The 22,813-nt window shown below is 41.7% G+C and overlaps 2 protein-coding genes across 9 annotated transcripts in view; one reads left to right on the forward strand and one right to left on the reverse strand.

Moving 5' to 3' along the window:
- Positions 1 to 22,813, reverse strand: part of PPFIBP1 (PPFIB scaffold protein 1) — a 213,284-nt gene that overhangs the window by 115,960 nt on the left and 74,511 nt on the right. The window lies entirely within an intron of this gene.
- On the forward strand, positions 11,473 to 12,902 carry C6H12orf71 (chromosome 6 C12orf71 homolog). Its single transcript, XM_088837258.1, has 2 exons — positions 11,473 to 12,090; positions 12,600 to 12,902. Exons 1-2 carry the CDS (start codon positions 11,473 to 11,475, stop codon positions 12,900 to 12,902), a joined length of 921 nt encoding a protein of 306 aa, XP_088693384.1.

Here is a 22,813-nt window from a genome sequence, read left to right on the forward strand (position 1 = left end):
TCTGTTAGTAGTGTCTTTCAAATAACCGATGGGTTTAATTTTGATATTTTGATTAAAGCTCATATAGTTGACTATAAAGTCAACTATAGTTCTCTTTGATGAAAACTACAGGGTTTTTATTTAGCATAATGGATGTTGCACATGATTTTTCATCAATCAAATGATCTTCATGATGGACTCTAACTACTGTACAGACACTCCCACTCTTGCATAAACTGAATGTAAGACTCTATGCAAACCAGTTGTCTAAACCTTTCAAAACAGTGCCCTGGGTGGGCTTCCCTGGTGGTTCACTGGTAAAGAATCTGCCTGCCAATGCAGGAGACACCGATTCAATCCCTGGTCTGGGAAGATCCCACATGTCTCAGAGCAATTAAACCCATGCATCACAAAAACTGAGCCTCTGCTCTAGAGCCCAGGAACCACAACTACTGAGCACCCTTGCCACAACCACTGAAGGCCAAGTGCTCTAGGGTCTGTGCTCCAAAACAAAAAAAGCCACCCCAGTGAGAAGCCCACACAGCAATTAAGACCCAGCACAGCCTAAATACATAAATTATTTTTTTAAAAAAAGCAAAACAGTGTCCTCATCTAAAGATTCCCACTAGTTCTGTTTCTAGACACTTTGAAGGAAAATTTTGCCACTCAATCCTAACAAGAAAGTTAACTAAATCCCAATAGATTAGCTAGAATATTGTTCCATCTGGTTCTAACAAAACTTTCTTTCAGAGTGTTATCCAAATGAACAAGAGGACAGACCACAGGATCTTCCAGAGTAGCTCTGTCCAAAAGAACTTTCTACGATGTAAGAATTTTTTTTTTTTTGCTCAGCACAATAAGGTAGCCCGCAAGCTACTAAGATTCATTTCAGTTTAGCCGCTCAGTATGTCCGACTCTTTGCAACCCCATGGACTACAGCACACCAGGCTTCCCTGTCCCTCACCAACTCCCGGAGCTTGCTCAAACTCATGTCCATCGAGTTGGTGATGCCATCCAATCACTTCATCCTCTATTCTCCCCTTCTCCTCCTGCCTTCAATCTTTCCCAGCAACAGGGTCTTTTCCAATGAGTCAGTTCTTTGCATCAGGTGGCCAAAGTATTGGAGTTTCAGTTTCAGCATCAGTCCTTCCAATGAATATTCAGGACTGATTTCCTTTAGGATTGACTGATTTGATCTCCTCGTCCAAAGGGCTCTCAAGAGTCTTCTCCAACATCACAGTTCAAAAGCATCAATTCTTTGGTGCTCACCTTTCCTCATGGTCCAACTCTCACATTCATATATGACTCCTGGAAAAAACATAGCCTTGACTAGATGGACCTTTGTTGGCAAAGTATTGTCTCTACTTTTCAGTATGCTGTCTAGGTTGGTCATAGGTTTTCTTCCAAAGGAGCTGCTGCTGCTGCTAAGTCACGTCAGTCATGTCCAACTCTGTGCGACCCCATAGACAGCAGCCCACCGGGCTCCGCCGTCCCTGGGATTCTCCAGGCAAGAACATTAGAGTGGGTTGCCATTTCCAGCTAGCGTCTTTTAATTTCATGATTGCAGTGACCATCTGTAATGATTTTGGAGCCCGAGAAAATAGTCTGTCACTGTTTCCATTGTTTCCCCATCTATTTGCTATGAAGTGATGAGACCGGATGCCAAGATCTTCATTTTCTGAAAGTTGAATTTTAAGCCAACTTTTTCACTCTCCTCTTTCACTTTCATCAAGAGACTCTTTAGCTCCTCTTCACTTTCTGCCATAAGGGTGGTGTCATCTGCATATCTGAGGTTACTGATATTTCTCCTGGCAATCTTGATTCTGACTTGTGCTTCACTCAGCCCAGCATTTCACATGATGTACTCTGCATATAAGTTAAATAAGCAAGATGACAATATACAGTTTTGACATACTCCTTTCCCAATATTGAACCAGTCTGTTGTTTCATGTCAGTTTTCACTGTTGCTTCTTGACCTGCAAACAGATTTCTCAGGAGGCAGGTAAGGTGGTCTGGCATTCCCATCTCTTTAAGAATTTTCCATAGTTTATTTTGATCCACACAGTCAAAGGCTTTAGTATAGTCAATGAAGCAGAAGTAGATGTTTTTTTCTGGAATTCTCTTGCTTTTTCTATGATCCAACAAGATGTTGGCAATTTGATCTCTGGTTCCTCTGCATTTTCTAAATCCAGCCTGAATATCTGAAACTTCTCGGTTCACATACTGTTGAAGCCTCATTTGGAGAATTTTGAGCATTACTTTGCTAGCATGTGAGTTTGCTATAGGTAGCAATAAGGGGACCTACAGTTCTCATTGCTATTGTTAGTTACAGGTAGTCACTGAGCACTTGAAATGTGATGAGAATGATGGAAGAAGCATTTTTATAAGTTTAATTTTAATAGTCACATGTGGCTACCCTGTTGCACAGCACAATTCTGGGGCTTACAAAACAAGACTGTATGATGTTTTTGTGCCTGCCATTAAACACTTGTATCTGTGGCAGAAATTCAATCTATGAGTTGCTTTCATGGCAATATTGGTTGGTGAAGTTGTGGGACAGGAGACCTATAGTTCTCACCACTGTTATTGTCGACTAAAAATATTCAATATTTATGATGTATAAACAGATTCCTTGAAGTTGGTACCCAGTAGCAGCAGCCTGGCTCTAGGGGGCCTCCGGACTTCGGAGGCAGACCTGGGTAATATAAACTGCAAAAGCTAAGACTGGGATGAAAATACACAGCTCAGAGGATTGTCATGAAAATTAAATGACCACACCTGTGAAAGCACCACTGACCTTTGCTAACACCAAAATGCTATTTTCACCACCATCCTTCTTTAATTAAGTACGTGAGCTTTGATAAGGCTTCATCTGTTTGGGAATGGACATATAAATAGAACGTAGGAAATTATACCCATTCTCTCCCTAATCCCTCAAGTAATTTCAGCTAAGAATTCAATCTGGAAAAAGGATATCCTTGTCGCAATAGTTCTTATAAGCAAAATAAACCGTGGGGAGTTCTTCTTTTCTAAAGAGCATCATCTGTAGTCCATTTAAGTTATATTTATGTAGTCCAAGTAAATCTATATTTATGTTGGTTTTTTCTCCGAAGGTAAAATAATACATTAATACGTAAAACCACATTATAGCAGCACAAGATAAAGCAAATTCAGGACAGTGATCCTGGGAGATGTGGAGAAAGATGAGGATCAGGGAAGGAATACAAAGGGACTTAAGTTTCATCTCCAACATTTCATTCCTTTTCACAAAAACAAAGGGTCAAATATGCCAAAATGTTGACTTGACCAAACTTAGTTGTAAGTATTATAGGTATTAAATCATTGACTATAATATTATCTATTATTTTTCAAAAATTTATTTTGACCTAATTTTAGATGTACAGAGAAGTTGCAAATACAGTATCCATGTAGCTTCACTGCATTTCCCTTAATGTTAACATCTTATGCAACCATAGTACAATAATCAGACCAGAAATTTAACTTCGGGACAACACCATTAACTAAAATTAAAAACACAATGAAGTCTCCCTGGCATGTCCTTTTCCCATTCTGATAATTCCATCTAGTTATTTCTCTCTAGTCTTCTGCAGTTTCTCAGTCTTTCCTTGCCTTTTATGGCCTTGACACTCGTTATTTTGTTGAGTGTCTCAAAAATGGAGTGTGTCTGATAATGTCTCATTATTAGGCTGTGATTACACATTATGGGTAAGACTACCACAAAAATGACGCTGTGTCCTTAGTGTACCATATCACAGGTTTGTGATATCTTTTTATACTGTCAAAATATTTCATAATTTCACAAGATGAAAAATCAGTAGCTATGTTAGCCTTGGTTCTCCAGAGAAACAAAACCAATAGTACACATATGAATGTGTATATATATCAACACATACACACACACATATGAACGACAAAAGAGGCTTATTATAAGGAATTGGCTCATGCAAGTTCAGTTCAGTTCAGTTCAGTCGCTCAGTCGTGTCTGACTCTCCGCGACCCCATGAATCACAGAACGCCAGGCCTCCCTATCCATCACCAACTCCCGGAGTTCACTCAAACTCATGTCCACAGAGTCGGTGATGCCATCCAGCCATCTCATTCTCGGTCGTCCCCTTCTCCTCCCGCCCCCAACCTTTCCCAGCATCACAGTCTTTTCCAGTGAGTCAACTCGTCGCATGAGGTGGCCAAAGTATTGCAGTTTCAGCTTTAGCATCAGTCCTTCCAATGAACAACCAGGATCGATCTCCCTTAGAATGGACTGGTTGGATCTCCTTGCAGTACAAGGGACTCTCAAGAGTCTTCTCCAACACCACAGATCAAAAGCATCAATTCTTCGGCGATCAGCTTTCTTCACAGTCCAACTCTCACATCCATACATGACCATGGGAAAAACAATAGCCTTGACTAGACAGACCTTTGTTGGCAAAATAATGTCTCTGCTTTTTAATATATTATCAAGGTTGGTCATAATTTTCCTTCCAAGGAGCAAGCGTCTTTTAATTTCATGGCTGCAATCAGCATCTGCAGTGATTTTGGAGCCCAAGAAAATAAAGTCTGATACTGTTTCCACTGTTTTTCCATTTATTTCCCATGAAGTGATGGGACCAGATGCCATGATCTTTGTTTTCTGAATGTTGAGCTTCAAGCCAACCTTTTCACTCTCCTCTTTCACTTTCATCAAGAGGCTTTTGAGTTCCTCTTCACTTTCTGCCTTAAGGGTAGTGTCATCTGCATATCTGAGATTATTGATATTTCTCCCAGCAATCTTGATTCCAGCTTGTGCTTCTTCCAGCCCAGCGTTCCTCATGATATACTCTGCATATAAGTTAAATAAGCAAGGTGACAATATACAGCCTTGACGTACTCCTTTTCCTATTTGGAACCAGTCGGTTGTTCCATGTACAGTTCTAACTGTTGCTTCCTGACCTGCATACAGGTTTCTCAAGAGGCAGGTCAGGCGGTCTGGTATTCCCATCTCTTTCAGAATTTTCCAAGCAAGTTAGGGAAGTTGAAAAGTCCCAAGGTGTGCCCTCTGCAAGCTGGCGACCCAGAAGAGACAATAGTGCAGTTCCAGTCCAAGTCCAATGGCCTGAGTATCAGGAGAACTGATGATGTAAGTTCCAGTTTGAGTCCAAAGGTAGGAGAAAACCAATGTCCTAGCTCAAAGACAGTCAGGCAGAGAGAGCAAATTCTCCCTTCCTTAGTTTTCTGTTTTATTAAGGATTCAAAGAATTGGAGGCCAACCCACACAAGCAGGGGCTATCTGCCTTACTGAGTCTACTGATCCCAATGTTAATCTCATCTGGAAGCACCCTCACAGACACACCCAGGATAATGCTGAACCAAATATCTGGGTACCCTGTGGCCAAGTCAAGTCAACACATAAAATTAACCATAATAGTAGCTTAATTTCTAAGTCAGAAACTTTCCACTTTATATATTTAGGCTCTAAATCCCATCAAGTCAAATGGATTTGAGGAAGCATTCCAATTTTTAAACTTGTCATTATTATTGGCTTCAGTTCTAAAACATTGTAAATTTACCACATACTATCATTTTTAAAACCTCGAGAGCTTTATTATAGATGATTCTGCTTCAAGAGAAAAGGTAATGAGCCAGCTATACTATTTAGATAATATACCTGTGATCCAAGGAAAGGTAGGTCACCAAGTCCTACCAAGGCCCTAGGAAAGAAATGAACATAAGTGGTATTGTTAATGAGGACCCTGAATTCTCTCATTTGTTATCAGAAGTAAAAGCTAAGTCACCTTTTAGAATTGATTACACTCCTCAGCATGGCATCCTAAAGATGTGTTGTTACTTCAATGATGGCTTAGGAAAACATATCAAAATAAATTATGTAACATATAGGGGTGCCCTGGTAGCTCAGACAGTAAAGAATTTGCCTGCAATGCAGGAGACCCAGGTTTGATTCCTGGGTCAGGAAGATCCCCTTGAGAAGGGAATGGCTACCCACTCAAGTACTCTTGCCTGGAGAATATATAACAAGCAATTAACAGTGATTATGCTTTTTCTGGGGTAGGTGAGAAGGCAAGTTTCAGAGACTTTGAGCTGTATATGAAATATATATGTACACATATGCATTTAAAATGAAATATATATGTTTACATATATATACAAACACACGTGTATATATATTGAGAGAGAGAGTATACCGAGAAATGGCAGTATGTACAAATATATAAGATTTCAAGTTTTCTCTGATGCTTCCCCTGTGTGAAGCTCTTTTCTCTTCAGGATGATTCTATATTTTAGCAGTTTAGGCTGAGAAATAATTTTTTCCCACTTAAATTTTTATGTTTAGCTCAAAGCATTCCATTTGCATGGGTAACGGTATAGCACACCGCTTCTCCCAGAACTTCACTCCAGCTGCATGGAAAGAAAGCTACTTGTGAATCCTTTTCTAGGCTCCCAGTGCCCTGAGAGGCAGTCATAGAGTTTTTATGAAAAGCCAGAGCAGAGGAATCCAGATCTCATCATGCCAAAGAGGAAGCTGAATATTTATTTTAAATCTCATTTTAGCCTGCTCCAAATGTGGATGCCCATTGCTTGGGGCCAGTCCTGTGGACTACATACTTAGAATACACAGTTCCACTCAAAGGAGTTTCTTCCAAGGCACCAGGACACAGGTTTAACTTTGGCCTAAGTCCCAGCAATCTTTCAGGGAGGAGGCAGGTGGTCTGCCTCCCAAGAGACAGGAGTGTGTAGAGGGTAAGAGTCTGAACCCAGGTTCTAGGGTTTAAGGTTTGGAGAGGTGGGAAGGGTATGTAACTGTTCAGGCCTTGGTTCCTTTGTCTGTGGGTGGTGGTGGTGTAGTTGCTAAGTCATGTCTGACTCTTGGGACCCCATGGACTGTAGCCCACCAGGTTCCTCTATCCATGGATTTCCCTGGCAAGAACACTGGAGTGGGTTGCCATTACTTTCTCTAGGGTTCTTTGTCTGTAAAATAGGGCAACTAACGATGCTTAACTGACTGGGGAGCTGTGAAGATTAAATAACACATACAAAGTGCTTAGAATAGGACCTGGCATGCAGTAAGTGGCCAATAAATGCTGCAGAGGAGGCTGCTCCTGACCTGAGCTCCCCAGAATTAACCTAGAACCCCAAACACTCATGGAATGTGTGGCGTCTGTGGTCACTTGCCATGTGGCCTCTGTAGAGTACAAATGGTGTCTCCCCAATTCCAATTCTGCCTATTTCTCACACTAGGACATCGTAACTCCTGAAACAGACTGACCGAAAAAAATCTAACTTAACAAAACCTAGAAATTTAACCAGTGGGACTGACCAGGTGGCTCAGTGATAAAGAATCCACCTGGCAATGCAGAAGACCTGGGTTCAATCCCTGGGTCGGAAAGAACCCCTGAAGGAGGGCATGGCTACCCACTTCAGCATTTTTGCCTGGAGAATCACATGGACAGAGGAGCCCGGTGGGCTACAGTCTATGGGTCGCAGAGTTGGACACGACTGAGCGACTAAGCAAGAGCATGAGAAATTTAACAAGTACAACAGCAAAAGCATTGTACTGATACTGAGCAAACGTAGCAAATGTTAAATATAATCTTGTTAAATGGAAATAAAGACAGAAAAGTGTTTGAAAAAGATCTTTTGGCAGCTAATAGATTCCAATGAGCTCGAGTTCTTTAAGTCAGACCAGTGTTTCTTGGCTTTTTTCCTTTTCATGTGTGTGTGTGCGCGTGTGGGTATGTGTGTGTATGTGTTGAAACCTATGCTTCTTTCTGAATATAAAAACCGTATGATTTCTTTTAATGCTGTTTATAACTTTAATTTTTTTTTAAAAGTGACCAAAAAAAGTTCTAAGCAATATTAATTTAGGAACATGCTTTCTCAACATTGTAAATCAACTATACTTAAGTGAAAAAAAATTTTTTTAAAAAACATAACATGTAGTTTTTCCAAGTACATACGCTCTCCATGCCTTGGAAACTCTGAGTGGAAGCCCTACTCCCTTCCTGAGAATCACTGATTGACCCAGAAACAGTACCCCACAGCCCCAAAGTTTAGACCAGGCTGGCAGTTGCTGTAACTACATTTGTTAAGATGACTCTACAGTTGGAAAGGTTAATTTTTGTTTAGCCTCTGCAACTGACTGACTGCCTTCAATCCTGCATGACCCACAGTTGTCCTCAGAATTTGCACATTTGGGAAGCAGACAATGAAAGACTTACTGCCTCCACCCATAAAGTGCCCCCAGAGACCTCACCAATCCCCTCACAATTCCATGATGCCATTGGGAAGGGGAGGGCAGACCAGGAAGTGGGAGACCTAGTGAGGTCAGCAGGGATGTCAGCAGAGGAGGACGACAAGGAAAAGCAAAGCTCCAAGTCTAGAAAAAACCAAGGCACCTCATGTTACTGAAGAGACTGTCAAAGGAGATAATACAGAGAACAAGGACAACAAGGACAGAGATCCAGGTAACAGAACTGGTGTAAAATAATACAGACAACCTCAGGAATAAGGCCGAAGCCTAGCTGGGAAGCTCAAAGAATACAGAGGTCCTCAACAATGCATTCCTCCATACCTGTCCACATCCATCTTCACTTTTTTCCTTCTAACACCAGGAAATAACCAAGTATTATTACAATCAAGCCCCCTGCCCATGCCACGTATCCCACCCTTACTCTCCAAAAGCAGTAGCCAACCTTTTAAGTTTTGAAACTGTCCCCCAGTACTGACTGTGCCCCTCTTCTGTATTTGGGGAGTGGGTGCAGAAACTAAGTTGGCCTCTGCCTCCTCCCTCACCTTCTCACTCAGACCCAGATGAAGTAGAGTCTAGGCCCACTGTCACCACCTCATCTCCTCCCATCCATTTCTCAACCCAGGGCACACCTACTGATTCTATCCCGTGAAAGCCAACCAATAACATTCATGCTGCCAAGTGCACTGGAAGTTTTGTTTTGTTTGCTTGTTTTCATCATGTTGAGCATTCAATATACTTTGAGTTAACCAGAAGAATGCCTAATAAATGAAACCACTACCTGAGTATGTGCTCACAGGATAAAAACCAAGTTCCCTAACAGGGGTGGAAGGCTTTCCATGATCTTAGTGACCCTGTTTACCACCTCATGCTTGATCTCCTCCCCACACTTGGCTGTTTCTCACCTGGGAGTCCTTGCTCACGTGTCCCATCTGCTTGTAAGGTCCTCTCCCCCAATCACTCCCTCCTTTTCAGCTAACTTCCACACGCCACTAAATACTGAGATCAGAGGGAATCTCCTCTGGCAGGCTTCTCCTGATGCCCCCTCCCGGATCTCCACCCTGGCGGCACAAGGTACCTCCTTCTGTTCTCCCATGACATTAGTTTTAAAGTTCTGTTGCTGCAGTTACCATTCTGTCCTATAAAAGGTTGTTTGTGTCCATTTTACCAAATAGGTTCTAAATTCACTCAAGACAAAAACAATCCTGGACACCAACATGACAAGAGGAAAGGAACTGTCATGGCATTTGTCCTTCTACCATCAAGAGGGAGTCTCATCAGCTGAGTTGATGAGGGGATGGGATATTTTGCGAGCAAGGCACTGGTTCCTGTAGCTTTCAATTCCTTTCTTCTCTCTTCCCACACTTGTGACTATAACTTGGGTCCTTCTGTTACCATGGTAACCAACAGTCCCAGAACACAGACTTCTGGCAGTTGGACTTTTAGCTACTGAGACTCAGGACCTGAAGGATTTTTCATGTCCCTAATTTATGGCTCGGGAGTTGGCAGCACCCCTTTCACGTGGGCAGCCACCAGGGCAAAACGTTACAGAGACTACAACAGGTGCATGCATGTGTGCATGTGTATTCCTACCCTCACCCCCGGTTTCTATGGGACATCATAGAAAAAGTGCCATCAGATGGTGGAAGGATGCGTGTCTAAGTGCCTATAACCTTTCTGGAAAGCAACTTGGTATCAACTATTGCTGCTGCTGCTACTGCTAAGTCACTTCAGTCGTGTCCGACTCTGTGTGACCCCATAGACAGAAGCCCACCAGGCTCCCCCGTCCCTGGGATTCTCCAGGCAAGAACACTGGAGTGGGTTGCCATTTCCTTCTCCAATGTGTAAAAGTGAAAAGTGAAAGTGAAATCGCTCAGTCGTGTCCGACCCATAGTGACCCCACGGACTGCAGCCTACCAGGCTCCTCCATCCATGGGATTTTTTAGGCAAGAGTACTGGAGTGGCTTGCCATTGCCTTCTCCGGATATCAATTATTAGGAGCCTTTAATACATTTGTGGTCTTTGATCGATTAAACCCACCTATAAATACATAAAGGAATACACAAAGATTTATTAACAAGGGGTTTTACTGCAGATGTATCTATTAAAGACAATAACTAAGTCATTAATAAGAAAGTGGTTAAAATGACAGAATAGCCATATACACGTTTAATGTAGGCTGTGCCATCAGTTCAGTCAGTTCAGTTGCCCAGTCGTGTCCGACTCTTGGCAACTCCATGGACTGCAGCACGCCAGGTCTCCCTGTCCATTACCAACTCCCAGAGCTTGCTCAAATGTATGTCTATTGAGTCGGTGATGCCATCCAATCATCCCATCCTCTGTCGTCCCCTTCTCCTCCTGCCTTCAATTTTTCCCAGCATCAGGGTCTTTTCCAATGAGTCAGTTCTTTGAATCATGTGGCCAAAGTATTGGAGCATCAGTCCATCCAATGAATATTCAGGACTGATTTCCTTTAGGATAGACTGGTTTGATCTCCTTGAAGTACAGTCTGCCTGCAGTGCAGGAGACCTGGGTTCAATCCCTGGGATGGGAAGATTCCCTGGAAAGGGGAAAGGCTACTCACTCCAGTATTCTGGCCTGGAAAATTCCATGGACTGTATAGTCCTCGGGGTCACAAAGAGTCGAACAGGACTGAGCGATTTTCACTTTCACGTTCAGGTTGTGCCATAAAATATAATAATCTCAGTCTCAACTGATGTGACTTTCATATCTACATATACACATGACTGTACATATATATGGATACACATAAGTACATATAAATACAAAGAAAAGATTATAAGGAAATCCACCAAAATGTTTTCATGATGATTATCATTATTCTCTGGACAGGGGAATCACAAGCATATTTATTTTCATCTTCATATTTTTTTATATTTTTCAAATTTTACAGCATGATCATTTTTCTTTTATGATACAAGTTTTTTCAACTGTAGTAATAGATGATACGAGGCATCCAGTGAAGATGCTTAGTGGAAAGGGTTGTATAGAGCAGGTTTTTAAAGGGAGAGGGCTGCCTCTCTTGTTCTTCATTGGAGACTGTAAAACAGATGAACTTCTCTCAGAGTGTGATAGTTCCAAATAGAAAAAAGAATGGATAATGTTATTGGGTAAGTACCTATTACCCTCCTCTTCTCCCCAATCCCACTTAGATTTTCTCTTTTGAAGATCCCTGGGATGAGGGAGACCTGAGATTTGAGCCTTCGAACTCCATGGTGCACTCATTCTCCAGCAGCTCTGAATCAAACCTGAGTCTCTCTGTGGGCTATTTCCCCTGTGAGGACACCTTCTGTGAAAACACCCTCTCCTGTGAAGACTCATCTTCTGAAGGTCCTTCAAGCCACTTTGTCCCTCCGATCCAAGGGTCATGGTGGACTGAAAACCCAGGGAGGCTCCTAGCGAGACGAGACCAAATACAGGATGGCCCACAGCAGTTCTGCAAACTCAGCATCACCCTGGCCTGGGATGTTGACGTGGCCTCTAACAATTCAGACTCGACCGCTAACTGTGACCTAAGTGGAGACAACAAAGACAAGCACCCCAAAGAGAAGACACAGATGACTCTCAGCAAACTGGATGGTCTTGTGCAAAAGCTTGAGAAATTTCTAGAGAACCAGAATGATGACAAAGATGATGACTCTATGCTCCCTGAATCTGCTCAGGAGGAAGACTCCCAGCTGCCTAGCAGTTCCCTTCCAGGAATGGCTCAAGTTAGTCATCAAGAACATGGTAGCTGTGAAGACTTGGCCAAGTTCAACCCACTAGAAAATGAAGATGTCATCCAGTTTCCACAGATTCATCCAATACTTCAGAACCAGGAGCTTCCTAAGGTAAGCAGAGAGGTGCCTCACAGGCAAGCACAGGACGGGTCTGGTGGAGGGTCCAGGTGGGAACACATGGAGCATTACTCCCCACTACAGAAGGGACAGAGTAGAGGTGAAGGCAAAATACTGAGGAGCCCTGAGAGAGGAGGGTATGAATGTAAAGACAATTATGACCAAAATAAGGGTGTGTGTGTGTGTGTGTGTAAATATTAATGAGTACTGAAACTGAGCATATATAGCTGGGTTGTGTATTAGTCATTCAGTCATGTCTGACTCTTTGTGACCCCCTCTGTTCATGGGATTTTTCAGGTAAGAATACTGGAGTAGTAGGTTGCCATTCCCTTCAACCCTTTCTGACCCAGGGATCAAACCCAGGTCTCCTGGATTGTAGGCAGATTCTTTACCATCTGAGCCACCAGGGAAGCCAGTTAAAGGATCTGAGCTCCCTAAATGGACAAATACTGACCCCACTGTCATCCAGGTTACACAATATCTAACACTCGTCTTCTTGGCAGATAATAAGCGAGGCAACTGGCAGCCAAGGCACAGATATTGCAGAGATCTCCTCAGTCTTATCAGGTCCACAAGAGGAGGACACTCACTCCACCACAGAAGCCCTCTCGTGTCTGAACTTCAGGTGGGTCTTCCGCTGGCTAAGGCACCAAGTCCTCTCCTCACTTTTGGGGAGAGAGGATCCCAAGAAGGCCACTGAGCGCCCCCGTGAACTGGCACAAAAGAAAAGATTCTCTCACAGAAGCAAGAGAATCCAACCTCAAGAATCCTTCGAATTACGACACCCCATACCACCAGATTTTTAAACGTTTTGATAGTCCCTATTCTACAATCCCCACAAGTTGTTTCTGCCAATAAACAAAATATATATTCTTTTAAAGAATTTATTTATTTATTTTTGGCTGCCCTGAGTCTTCATTGCTTTACAAGGGCTTTCTATAGTTGTGGTGAGTGGGGGCTTTTCACTGTGGTGGCTTCTCTTATTGCAGAGCATGGGCTCTAGGGAACACAGGCTTCAGTAATTGCTGCGTGTAGGCTCAGTAGTTGTGATTCATGGAGTCTAAGGGCACAGTTTCAATATCTGTGGCACATAGGGTTAGTTGCCCAGCAGCATGTGGGATCTTCCCAGACTAGGGATCGAACCAATGTCCCTTGTATTGTAAGGTGGATTCTTAACCACTAGGCTACCAGGGAAGCCCTCCAGCTGACTTATTATTCAAGAGATAAAGCCGTGTAAACACACGACTATAAAGGGTTATGGCAAGTAAGAGTATGCACATGGTCCATACTGAATACTAAATAACCAATTCAACACGGGTAGGTTGATTTTAAAAGGTTTCATATATGAGGTTCTTTGAGTCACAAATACGGTTAGTCTAAAATGGAGGACTTTACAAACTGGTATGGAGTTAAAGTGTGAAATCCTGGCAGGTTATACATGATGTTGTCACAGGAAAGAGAGTACCATGGGAACGAAGAAATCAAAAAATAGTGCATTTTTAACAATCTATGCCCATGGTTACACCTGAGTCTCTGCACAGCCGACTCCTCACTTTATCTATACCTCTGAGAAAATTTCCCATTCAACTAGCTCACCTGAATGCCCTCCTTTACCTTCAGCTGCTCCCTGACTTCACCAAGACTTTCAGTTCATTACCCCACGAATTTCATTCACTTCCTTCCAGGAGCAGACTTTGCCCCTCCTTCCCAAGCCATGGCACATCCACCACATCCACAGGCACTGACAATGCCTGCCCTTTTCTTTTCCCAGATCGTTTAATCTACACTCTCCAAATTCCCCAAAGAACAACAGTCTTCCTTCTCTCACAAGAGCCAACACACAAACACAAAATTACCTTCTCCACTTTCTGGAGAATTCTTGCAATGCCTTCTCAAGTCCCCCATTGCCTGAGGCATTCATCCTTAAAGACACTGCTCCAGAGTTGCTAAGAGGCCAAAAGTGATTCTTCCAATTGACGTGGTCAACTTTACTTAAGCTGTCCCCCAGTCCCCACCTTCACACCATGACTTGTATGTTTCAGCTCTCTTAATATGACTATTTTACCTATAGACTCTGACCTCTGGAAGACAAGCAACAGGTGTTGGTTTCTACTGCAAGATCTTAACAGAGTCTGCTATAGAGTGCTCTATCTCTATACAATCATTTTAAGATGTGAATATATTCTATTTCTCTTTTTTTCCCTACATAATTTAAAAAAATGAAACACAATAACTTAGACTTGCTATTCCTTAAGTCAAAAAGTTACTGGTCAGCAGGGTTAAGAGTAGGAAAAGAGGGTTGGGGGAGATAGGAAGAAAAGACAATGGCAATCTGCAGAAGGTCAGGGGAGGTGGTGACCTACAGACTGAAAAAAACTAAAGCCAGAAGAATTTAGCAACTGTTATTAATTTGAAAATTTAATTCAACAAATACACAGGGAGCCTTATTGCTGCTTTAGATGAGACACTAGAATACACCTAAAAGAAAGATGACAACTCCTACCATCATGGAACTTGTAACCAGTCTTACTGTCTGCTCAATTCTCTATTAAATAAGTCAACCTCTAAGAAAAACTCACCCCAAGTGAACTACTATAAAACTGCCCACATTAATAAAAAGCCCTGTTCATTTGTAAGATTTCCAACATATCAGTGTTTATTTTTCAGTGTTATACAAACCTGTTTGACAAGTATGAACCCACCTCTATGACTCAATGTACTTTACAAGCCTTTATGATAAATATTCTTTATAAAAAATTGTAATTCCAAATATTCTTTGAGATTGTTCTGCTACATCTTAGAAAGTGAGTCAAAGTGTTTAAGAACAGAAAATATTTCAGTACCTCCTCATTTATTATAGTGTCAAATATGCTATGAAGCTCTCAGTTGCAGGCCAAACTAGGACCACGTTCTCTGCTCTGTGTTATATCCAAGGGACTGGGGCTGGAGGAGACCACCACACGGCAAGAGAACTGGCAGCAAATTTGGCATGGTCATGGAGAGACTCTTATGGTCATGGAGAGACTCCAGCTCTGCAGAAACCTCAAGACTCTAGGAGAATGACTGCGCTTGCCAGGCTACGTGCTAATCTAATTTCTTCAAGTGAACTTCTCAGTCTTGTGATAAAGCTCAGATGCTTGAATTAGCAAGGCTTTGCCTTATTCACATTCTACACTCTGTAACAACACAGTAATACAAACCAGCATGCAGGGTGAGAAATTATCAACCAAATGTAAGGAGTATTCAGCTGTCTCCAAACACAGAATTAGGGTTGGTTAAAATAAATTTCACAGACCACCTCATGCCACACCAATTTCTCACTCAGCAAAATCTCAACAAGAGAAAAGTATGTGATCATACCATACCAGCAAAATAGGGGCAAATCACTTTTCCAAACTTCAAGAACATGACATGAAAATGCTCAAAAGGAGCAAGGGGTCCAAGGTCTACCTGATCACAAAAATAATGTCCAAAATCCTCTTATAAAACAATGAAAAGAAAAACAAAGCAAATTATAAATGAATTCACAGAGTTCTGGTAATGACACCAATATTCAAGAATAGTTTTGTCTAGACAGAAGGGATAGTTAACGAGCTTCAAAAATAGGTCTTTTCATCATGAACTGCAAACAAGAGAACTGATACTGCATTCAGGGTACTCGATAATCTCAAGATGGATGGGGGGGTTTTCAATTGCAATGTCCAGAGTCAATCTTTTCCTGCCTCCTCTTATGACCTCAACAAAGAGAACAACACTTTGCTTTCAAAAGTGAAATGAGATCCTCATCAGATAACACCAAGTCACTGAGTGAGTTGGTCATGAGCAGGGTAGGTATAACAGCTTTAGGATAATTCTTGAAAGAATTCTAAGCCTAGATCAAGGAATCCCCCCTCCTAAACAATTCCTGTGTACTATCTACCTTTCACAGGAATTTCATGGTTGAGATGCCAACTAACATGCTTTTAAAGAACTATTTATAAAGAATATTTTCAGATAGGAGGGTAGACATGAAATATGTTTTCAGACTGTGGCTGTTGAATGAAAATTCATCTCATTATTAATTGAATGCTCTCAGTCTAGAAGGAAATCAGAAAGGCCATTTGTTTTGCTGTTCTTCATCTGCACCAACAAAGATTTATTATTTTAAGGGCAAATCCCCCAAACTAAAAGACACACCTCTCTCTCTCTTTCCAAGAACTTTCTTCCTATACATCCACTCATAAAATAAAACACTTCTGACACTCAAAGTAATAATATGTGTTTGGATAGTTGTTTCTGGGTTTCACTTTTGTCGGCTCCTCTGCCACCTGTCTTTGGGGTCTAGATTTTTTCCAAACAGGGATGTGGGTAAAAAGGAGAAATTGCTAAAGCTGAAACTCCAATACTCTGGCCACCTCATGAGACGAGTTGACTCACTGGAAAAGACTCTGATGCTGGGAAAGGTTGGGGGCGGGAGGAGAAGGGGACGACGGAGAATGAGATGGCTGGACGGCATCACCGATTCTGTGGACATGAGTTTGAGTGAACTCCGGGAGTTGGTGATGGACAGGGAGGCCTGGCGTGCTGTGATTCATGGGGTCGCGGAGAGTTGGACACGACTGAGCGACTGAACTGAACTGAACTGAACTGAAAGTAACTTTCAAAAATTCAGTTAGTACCATATTGCAACCACCAACCTGGTCACTGATTCACATAATGATCCAAGATGAATGTTGAAAACACCTGGTGAATGACTGAGTGTTGGGGAACAGATACGCACATGGTCCCGAAGAACTACCCCACAGATAACTTATTAAGGGGATTAGGTACCTGCACAATGAGAGGTCCAGCGAACACCAACTTAATCCAGTGACTAAATCTAGCTTAACCATTATCACATACTTTCTAAAGAGAAGCGGTGTATTCTTCCCAGCACTGTTGAATCTGAATCTAGTCATTAGGAAACCAACAGTCAGATGAACCCGGATTGAAAGACATACTTGAGACAAATGTTTTAGACTTTTCAAACATGTTAACATCATGAAATACAAAACAAGAAAAAACAAAAAAGGGAGGGAGACAAGATAATTCAAAAAAGACAAAAAGAGATCTGACAACCAATTGCTATTTACCATCCTTACTGAATCCTACAAATCTACAAAACTATGATAAAAGATATTTTTTAATCATTGGAGAAATCTGAATGGGGGCTGTATATTAAACACTTTCAAGCAGTTCAGGAAAAAAGTGTAAAATAGAGAATGTGAAAACAAAGATGGGAAAAAACATTTAAAAAACTCCAGTAAGTAGGAAATCCAGATCTCTGTTATTAAAGTATCATATTTGCTGTGCCTGTGTGATGTGTTAGTTGCTCGGTCATGTCCGACTCTGTGACCCCATGGATTGTAGACCACCAGGCTCCTCTGTCCATGGGATTCTCCAGGCAAGAATACTGGAGTGGGTTGCCATTTCCTTCTCCAGAGGATCTTCCTGACCCAGGAATCGAACCCCAGGCCTCCTGCATTACAGGCAGATTCTTTACCATCTGAGTTATCAGTGATAGTAACATCTTAAAGATGTACATATTTAAATCATTAATATTTTTCACTCTAAACCAAACTTAGGTATTAGTCTGATTTCTCAAGTGATATAAACTGGGCAATTCTTTAATGTGGATTCATTCATCTGGACACCTGCCTTTGAATTCACTACTGGCCACGAGGAATTTACAGTCTTATAGGTTATTAAATATTCATCCCCTAAGTCCCTCTAACTGTAAAAAGACAAACTGGAACAATTGAAGAAGATTAGCATCTAGGCATTTTTCAAAAACATTTCAAATTTCAGGAGTTTATTTAGCTTTTGTAAGAATGATGTTTGTCCAATGGAGACCCAGGCTTTCTGCCTTCAAATTATCACAAATTTTGGGACTTCCCTGGCAGTCCAGTGGCTAAGACTTTGCCTTCCAAAGCTGGGGGTGTGCATTCTATCCCTGGTTGGCCAGCTAAGATCCCATGTGCCTCATGGCCAAAAGACCAACATAAAGCAGAAGCAATATTGTAACAAATTCAATAAAGATTTTAAGAAATCGTCCACATCAAAAAAATCTTTTAAAAATTATCATAAATTTTAAGGTCTGGATAGCTCATGTTTTACTCTCCAAAGAACTTCTTGAGCATTTTCCATGTTTCTCACAGATCAAGAAGAGCTTGCCACTTATAATACTATAATAACAATTCCTACAAACTGCTGTGACATTTCACTTTGAGTGGTGCTATATTCCTCTGCTTCTTCCAATGTAAGAAGAAACATAAGCCTAAAGTCACCATATAATGCATTGAACATACTGAGGGAATTTAGAGAGCAAAAGAGAGGGCTACCATAGTCTTTCTTAATTAATCTTTTATGGAACATACTTTTCATATGCTTAAAGCTTTACATGTTCTCTTAAACAAATGCACACATTCATATATACTAAATACTCTGCAAACAATTGAGAAAGTTCAGAGACTCCCTAAACCCTACACATTCAGGTTCACAACCAAGTTCTTAAATAAAACTTGCTGGCTTCAAGTCCCAGATCCACCACTTATTTGTGGTAGATCCTGGGAAAGTTACTTAAATTCTCTGGGCTTTCCATTTGATCTATGAAATGTGATACTAATAGTACTCATCTCAAAGTGCTGCAGTAAGGATTAAGTAAAAGTGCCTGACACTTTTACTTAAATGTTGACAAATTTTAGCAGCTGCTCTTGCTCTCTTATATTTCCTTTGTTTTAAAACTGTGTATGGCTCCTCTGTTTATAATAGCCAGGACATGGAAGCAACCTAGATGTCCATCAGCAGACAAATGGATAAGAAAGCTGTGGTACATATACACAACGGAGTATTACTCAGCCATTAAAAAGAATACATTTGAATCAGTTCTAATGAGGTGGATGAAACTGGAGCCTATTATACAGAGTGAAGTAAGCCAGAAAGAAAAACATCAATACAGTATACTAACACATATATATGGAATTTAGAAAGACGGTAACGATAACCCTGTATGCGAGACAGCAAAAGAGACACAGGTCTTTGGGACTCTGTGGGAGAGGGCGAGGGTGGGATGATTTGGGAGAATGGCATTGAAACATGTATATTATATGTGAAATGAATCACCAGTCCAGGTTCAATGCATGATACAGGATGCTTGGGGCTGGTGCACTGGGATGACCCAGAGGGATGATATGGGGAGGGAGGTGGGAGGGGGGTTCAAGATGGGGAACACATGTACACCCGGGGCAGATTCATGTCAATGTATGGCAAAACCAATACAATATTGTAAATTAATTAGCCTCCAATTAAACTTAAAAAATAAATTAAAAAAAAAAAAGAAAAAAGAAAGAAAACTGTGCATGGCTCCTAAAGACTACAGCATTAAGTCCAAGCAAACTGCCATTACATTTCTTTCCACCAGATTATGATGTGCTTTCCCAGTCTTAGCTAACAATGCTCCTCCCTCTCCCCTGCGTTCCCTGCACTACTTGTCCCTGTACTTATCCCTGCTGTTGCTCCCTGTACTTTCCTGCCTCAGTGCCTTTGTTCACATGCTTCCCTCCTCTTGGAACAGCTCTAACCATGCTCTTCCTTCAGTCTACCCTGCCACCTGCTGCTGCTGCTGCTAAGTCACTTCAGTCGTGTCCGACTCTGTGTGACCCCATAGATGGAAGCCCACCAGGCTCCCCCGTCCCTGGGATTCTCCAGGCAACAACACTGGAGTGGGTTGCCAATTCCTTCTCCAATGTGTGAAAGTGAAAAGTGAAAGTGAAGTCGCTCAGTCATGTCTGACTCGTAGCGACTCCATGGACTACAGCCTACCAGGCTCCTCCGTCCATGGGATTTTCCAGGCAAGAGTACTGGAGTGGCTTGCCATTGCCTTCTCCGACCCTGCCACCTCAGTTCAGTTCAGTTCAGTTCAGTCACTGCCACCTACCTACTCCCAAATGCACCCTTTAAGGCTCACATTAAACCCAAGCTCTTCTACGGAACTGAGCAGGTTGAAAATAAGTCTCACCTTCTTATGTGCCACCATCACTACCTGCAGTGAGTGTACAGTTTATCCTGTTTTACAGAAACGTGCTTCCACATTTGTCATCCCACTAGACAAAAGTCCCTGCTTTCTGCTTATCTTTTCACGCGTCAAAGCCCCTGGCCCAGTTTCTAATACATAGTAGCTCCATGATAAATATTTGAAATAGTTAATCTGCAGGAAATAATTGAAACAGATAATATCTGAAATTGAATGTCATTTCCGCACACATAAAATTTCACTTGCTTCTACTTTAATCAAGTCTAGTCCCTGGATGTTTATACTGGGGGCTGTGGAGTGTGGCTGAGTGTAGGCGTTTCCTGAGTGGAAAAGCTCAGTTCTGTACAACAGACAAAGCTATTTAATAAAAAGGCAGCCACAGCTTTTTACTTGTCTTAGTAGATACTGAGGTATAGCCTCTCCTTTTTATTTTAAAGACATTTCAAGCCTTCCTATTTCCTCTAGATCAGGGGTTCTCAACCTCTAGCCTGAGGACCGGTACCTCTCTTCAGATCAGCAGAAGCATTAAAGTTCACAATAAAAGTAACATACTTGAATTATCCCCAAACCACCCCTCACCCCACCCCCTGCTCCCTGGAAAAGTTCTCTTTCACCAAATCAGTCCCTGGCTCGAGAACGTTGGGGACCACTGTCCTACATACTATTTAGATGCACTGACTCATTCAAATATGTTTACTGAACATTAACATGTGAGTCTACTTAGGGAGAGATTGGTATCTTGCCAGACACAGCAGAGGGGCTGTAATTTGAGCTAGGGCTGAAAGGAAGAGCTGGGTGAAGGAGCAGACAACACTATGCAACGACTGTAAATCCTCAAAGGCATGGCTGGGTTCCAGTGATGGGTCCAGTTTAGCTTGAGCATGGGTGCGATGGTAAGAGACTGAAGTCTGAGGTATAGGGATGGAGCCAGGTCACTAAGGAGCTTTGATTGGTTCTTAGGGGAAAATGGAGTTCTTAAAGCAAGAGACTGACATGATCAAATCCATGTCCTAGAGAGCGGTTTCTAATAACAGCAGTGTGGGAGTAAGGTTAAAGTAGAGAGAAGTTGGAATCGGGAATATTAGAGGAAAAAATGCTGCCAGCCTAGCTCCATGGTGAGATGCAAGAAGTCCAGGGCAGTTCCAGCTCTTTTCAGCAGTTTTCTCAAAATGTTGGTGGTACTCCTGTGCCATCCTCAGGCCCAGCGATGATGCCCTCCATGCTACACCAGATCCAAGGCACTACTCTTCCTGATGGTTAATAAGCATTCACATGAGTTAATGAACACAATGGACAGGATAGTATCTAATTTGAAATGATGCATTAGATTCCTATTGTGCCCTCAGGCACCCAGGCACCATGGAACAGATTTCTCCTGGCTCTTTTGTTTGTTTATTTAGTACTCATTCACTTACTATGTGTTGGCCATTATTACCCTTCATGCCAGGGACAGGAGGATACACAAGACGTTGTTCCTATTCTACAGGATGTTCAAAGTGCATCAGAGGCATTAACTGTCGTTTATATTCAACAAAAGGAGTCTCTGATTAGCTTCATTTTACTTGAAGCTGGGATTACCTGGTGGCTCAGATGGTAAAGAATCTGCCGGCAATGCAAGAGACCTAGGTTCGACCCTTGAGTCGGGAATATCCCCTGGAGAAGGAAATGGCAACCCATTCCAGTATTCTTGCCTGGAGATTTCCATGGACAGAGGAGTCAGGTGAGCTATTGTCCATGGGATAAGCAGAGATGAACACGACTGAGCGACTAACACTTTTACTCTTTCACTTTTACATGAAGCTATTTAAAAATGTGTTCTGGATATTGGTTATAGTACCAACTTGAAATACATTTTTACCTTGAATGACTGGCTTTCTACATGAGCTATTAAGCTGAGCTGAAGAAGATTCCTGCTGCAATATCTGGGATTATTTTGCTTATATTATACAGTAGATGTTTATTAATTTTCCCACTAGATAAAATTTATTTGTATTGGATGATTTAAAGAGATGAGTATTTTAGTGCCGTGACTTTCCTTTAAATATACATCATTTGAATGAATTCATTTATTGTAAATATCAAGGCATTGTGTTTAAAATTTCATATATCAAAAAAAGTTCTTGGAGTTTTTCTTTAAACCTTTTAAGATAGTTAAATGATTCCTAATTTAAAAAAAAAACTAAAAAAAAAAAAATTTATTTGTAACCCCAACACTATTATCAATGGTGCTTCTGCTGTTACTCATGGCCATACACAGAGCAGCAAAAAATCTGAGTGCCCATGTGCACGATCCCAGCTGAGGCTGAACAAGGCAATGCTCTGCCTTCTTGTTTCAGCTCAGCTCTCCTACTACAAATAAGTGTCCCTGGCAGTTCAGTGGCTAAGACTCCAGGCTTCCACTGGGGGGGACACAGGTTTGATCCCTGGTCAGGGCACTAGGATCCCACACACCACATGGTGTGGCCAAAAATAAAAATTAAATAAGTGTCCTTTCCATGATCTATCCTGTGTCATGTTTCACACTCACATGCTTTTGGTTGGTGATTTCAGTGTTTAAGATGGTTCCCAAGCACTTCAGTATTTCTAAGTGCAAGAAAAGCTGTGATGAGCCTGGTAGAGAAAATGCATGTGTCAGATAAGCTTAGTTCAAGCATGAGTTACAGTGCT

This window comes from Moschus berezovskii, chromosome 6 (assembly GCF_049115385.1).
Source record: "Moschus berezovskii isolate FMDL1 chromosome 6, NW_MosBer_1.0, whole genome shotgun sequence".
Lineage (NCBI taxonomy): Eukaryota > Metazoa > Chordata > Mammalia > Artiodactyla > Moschidae > Moschus > Moschus berezovskii.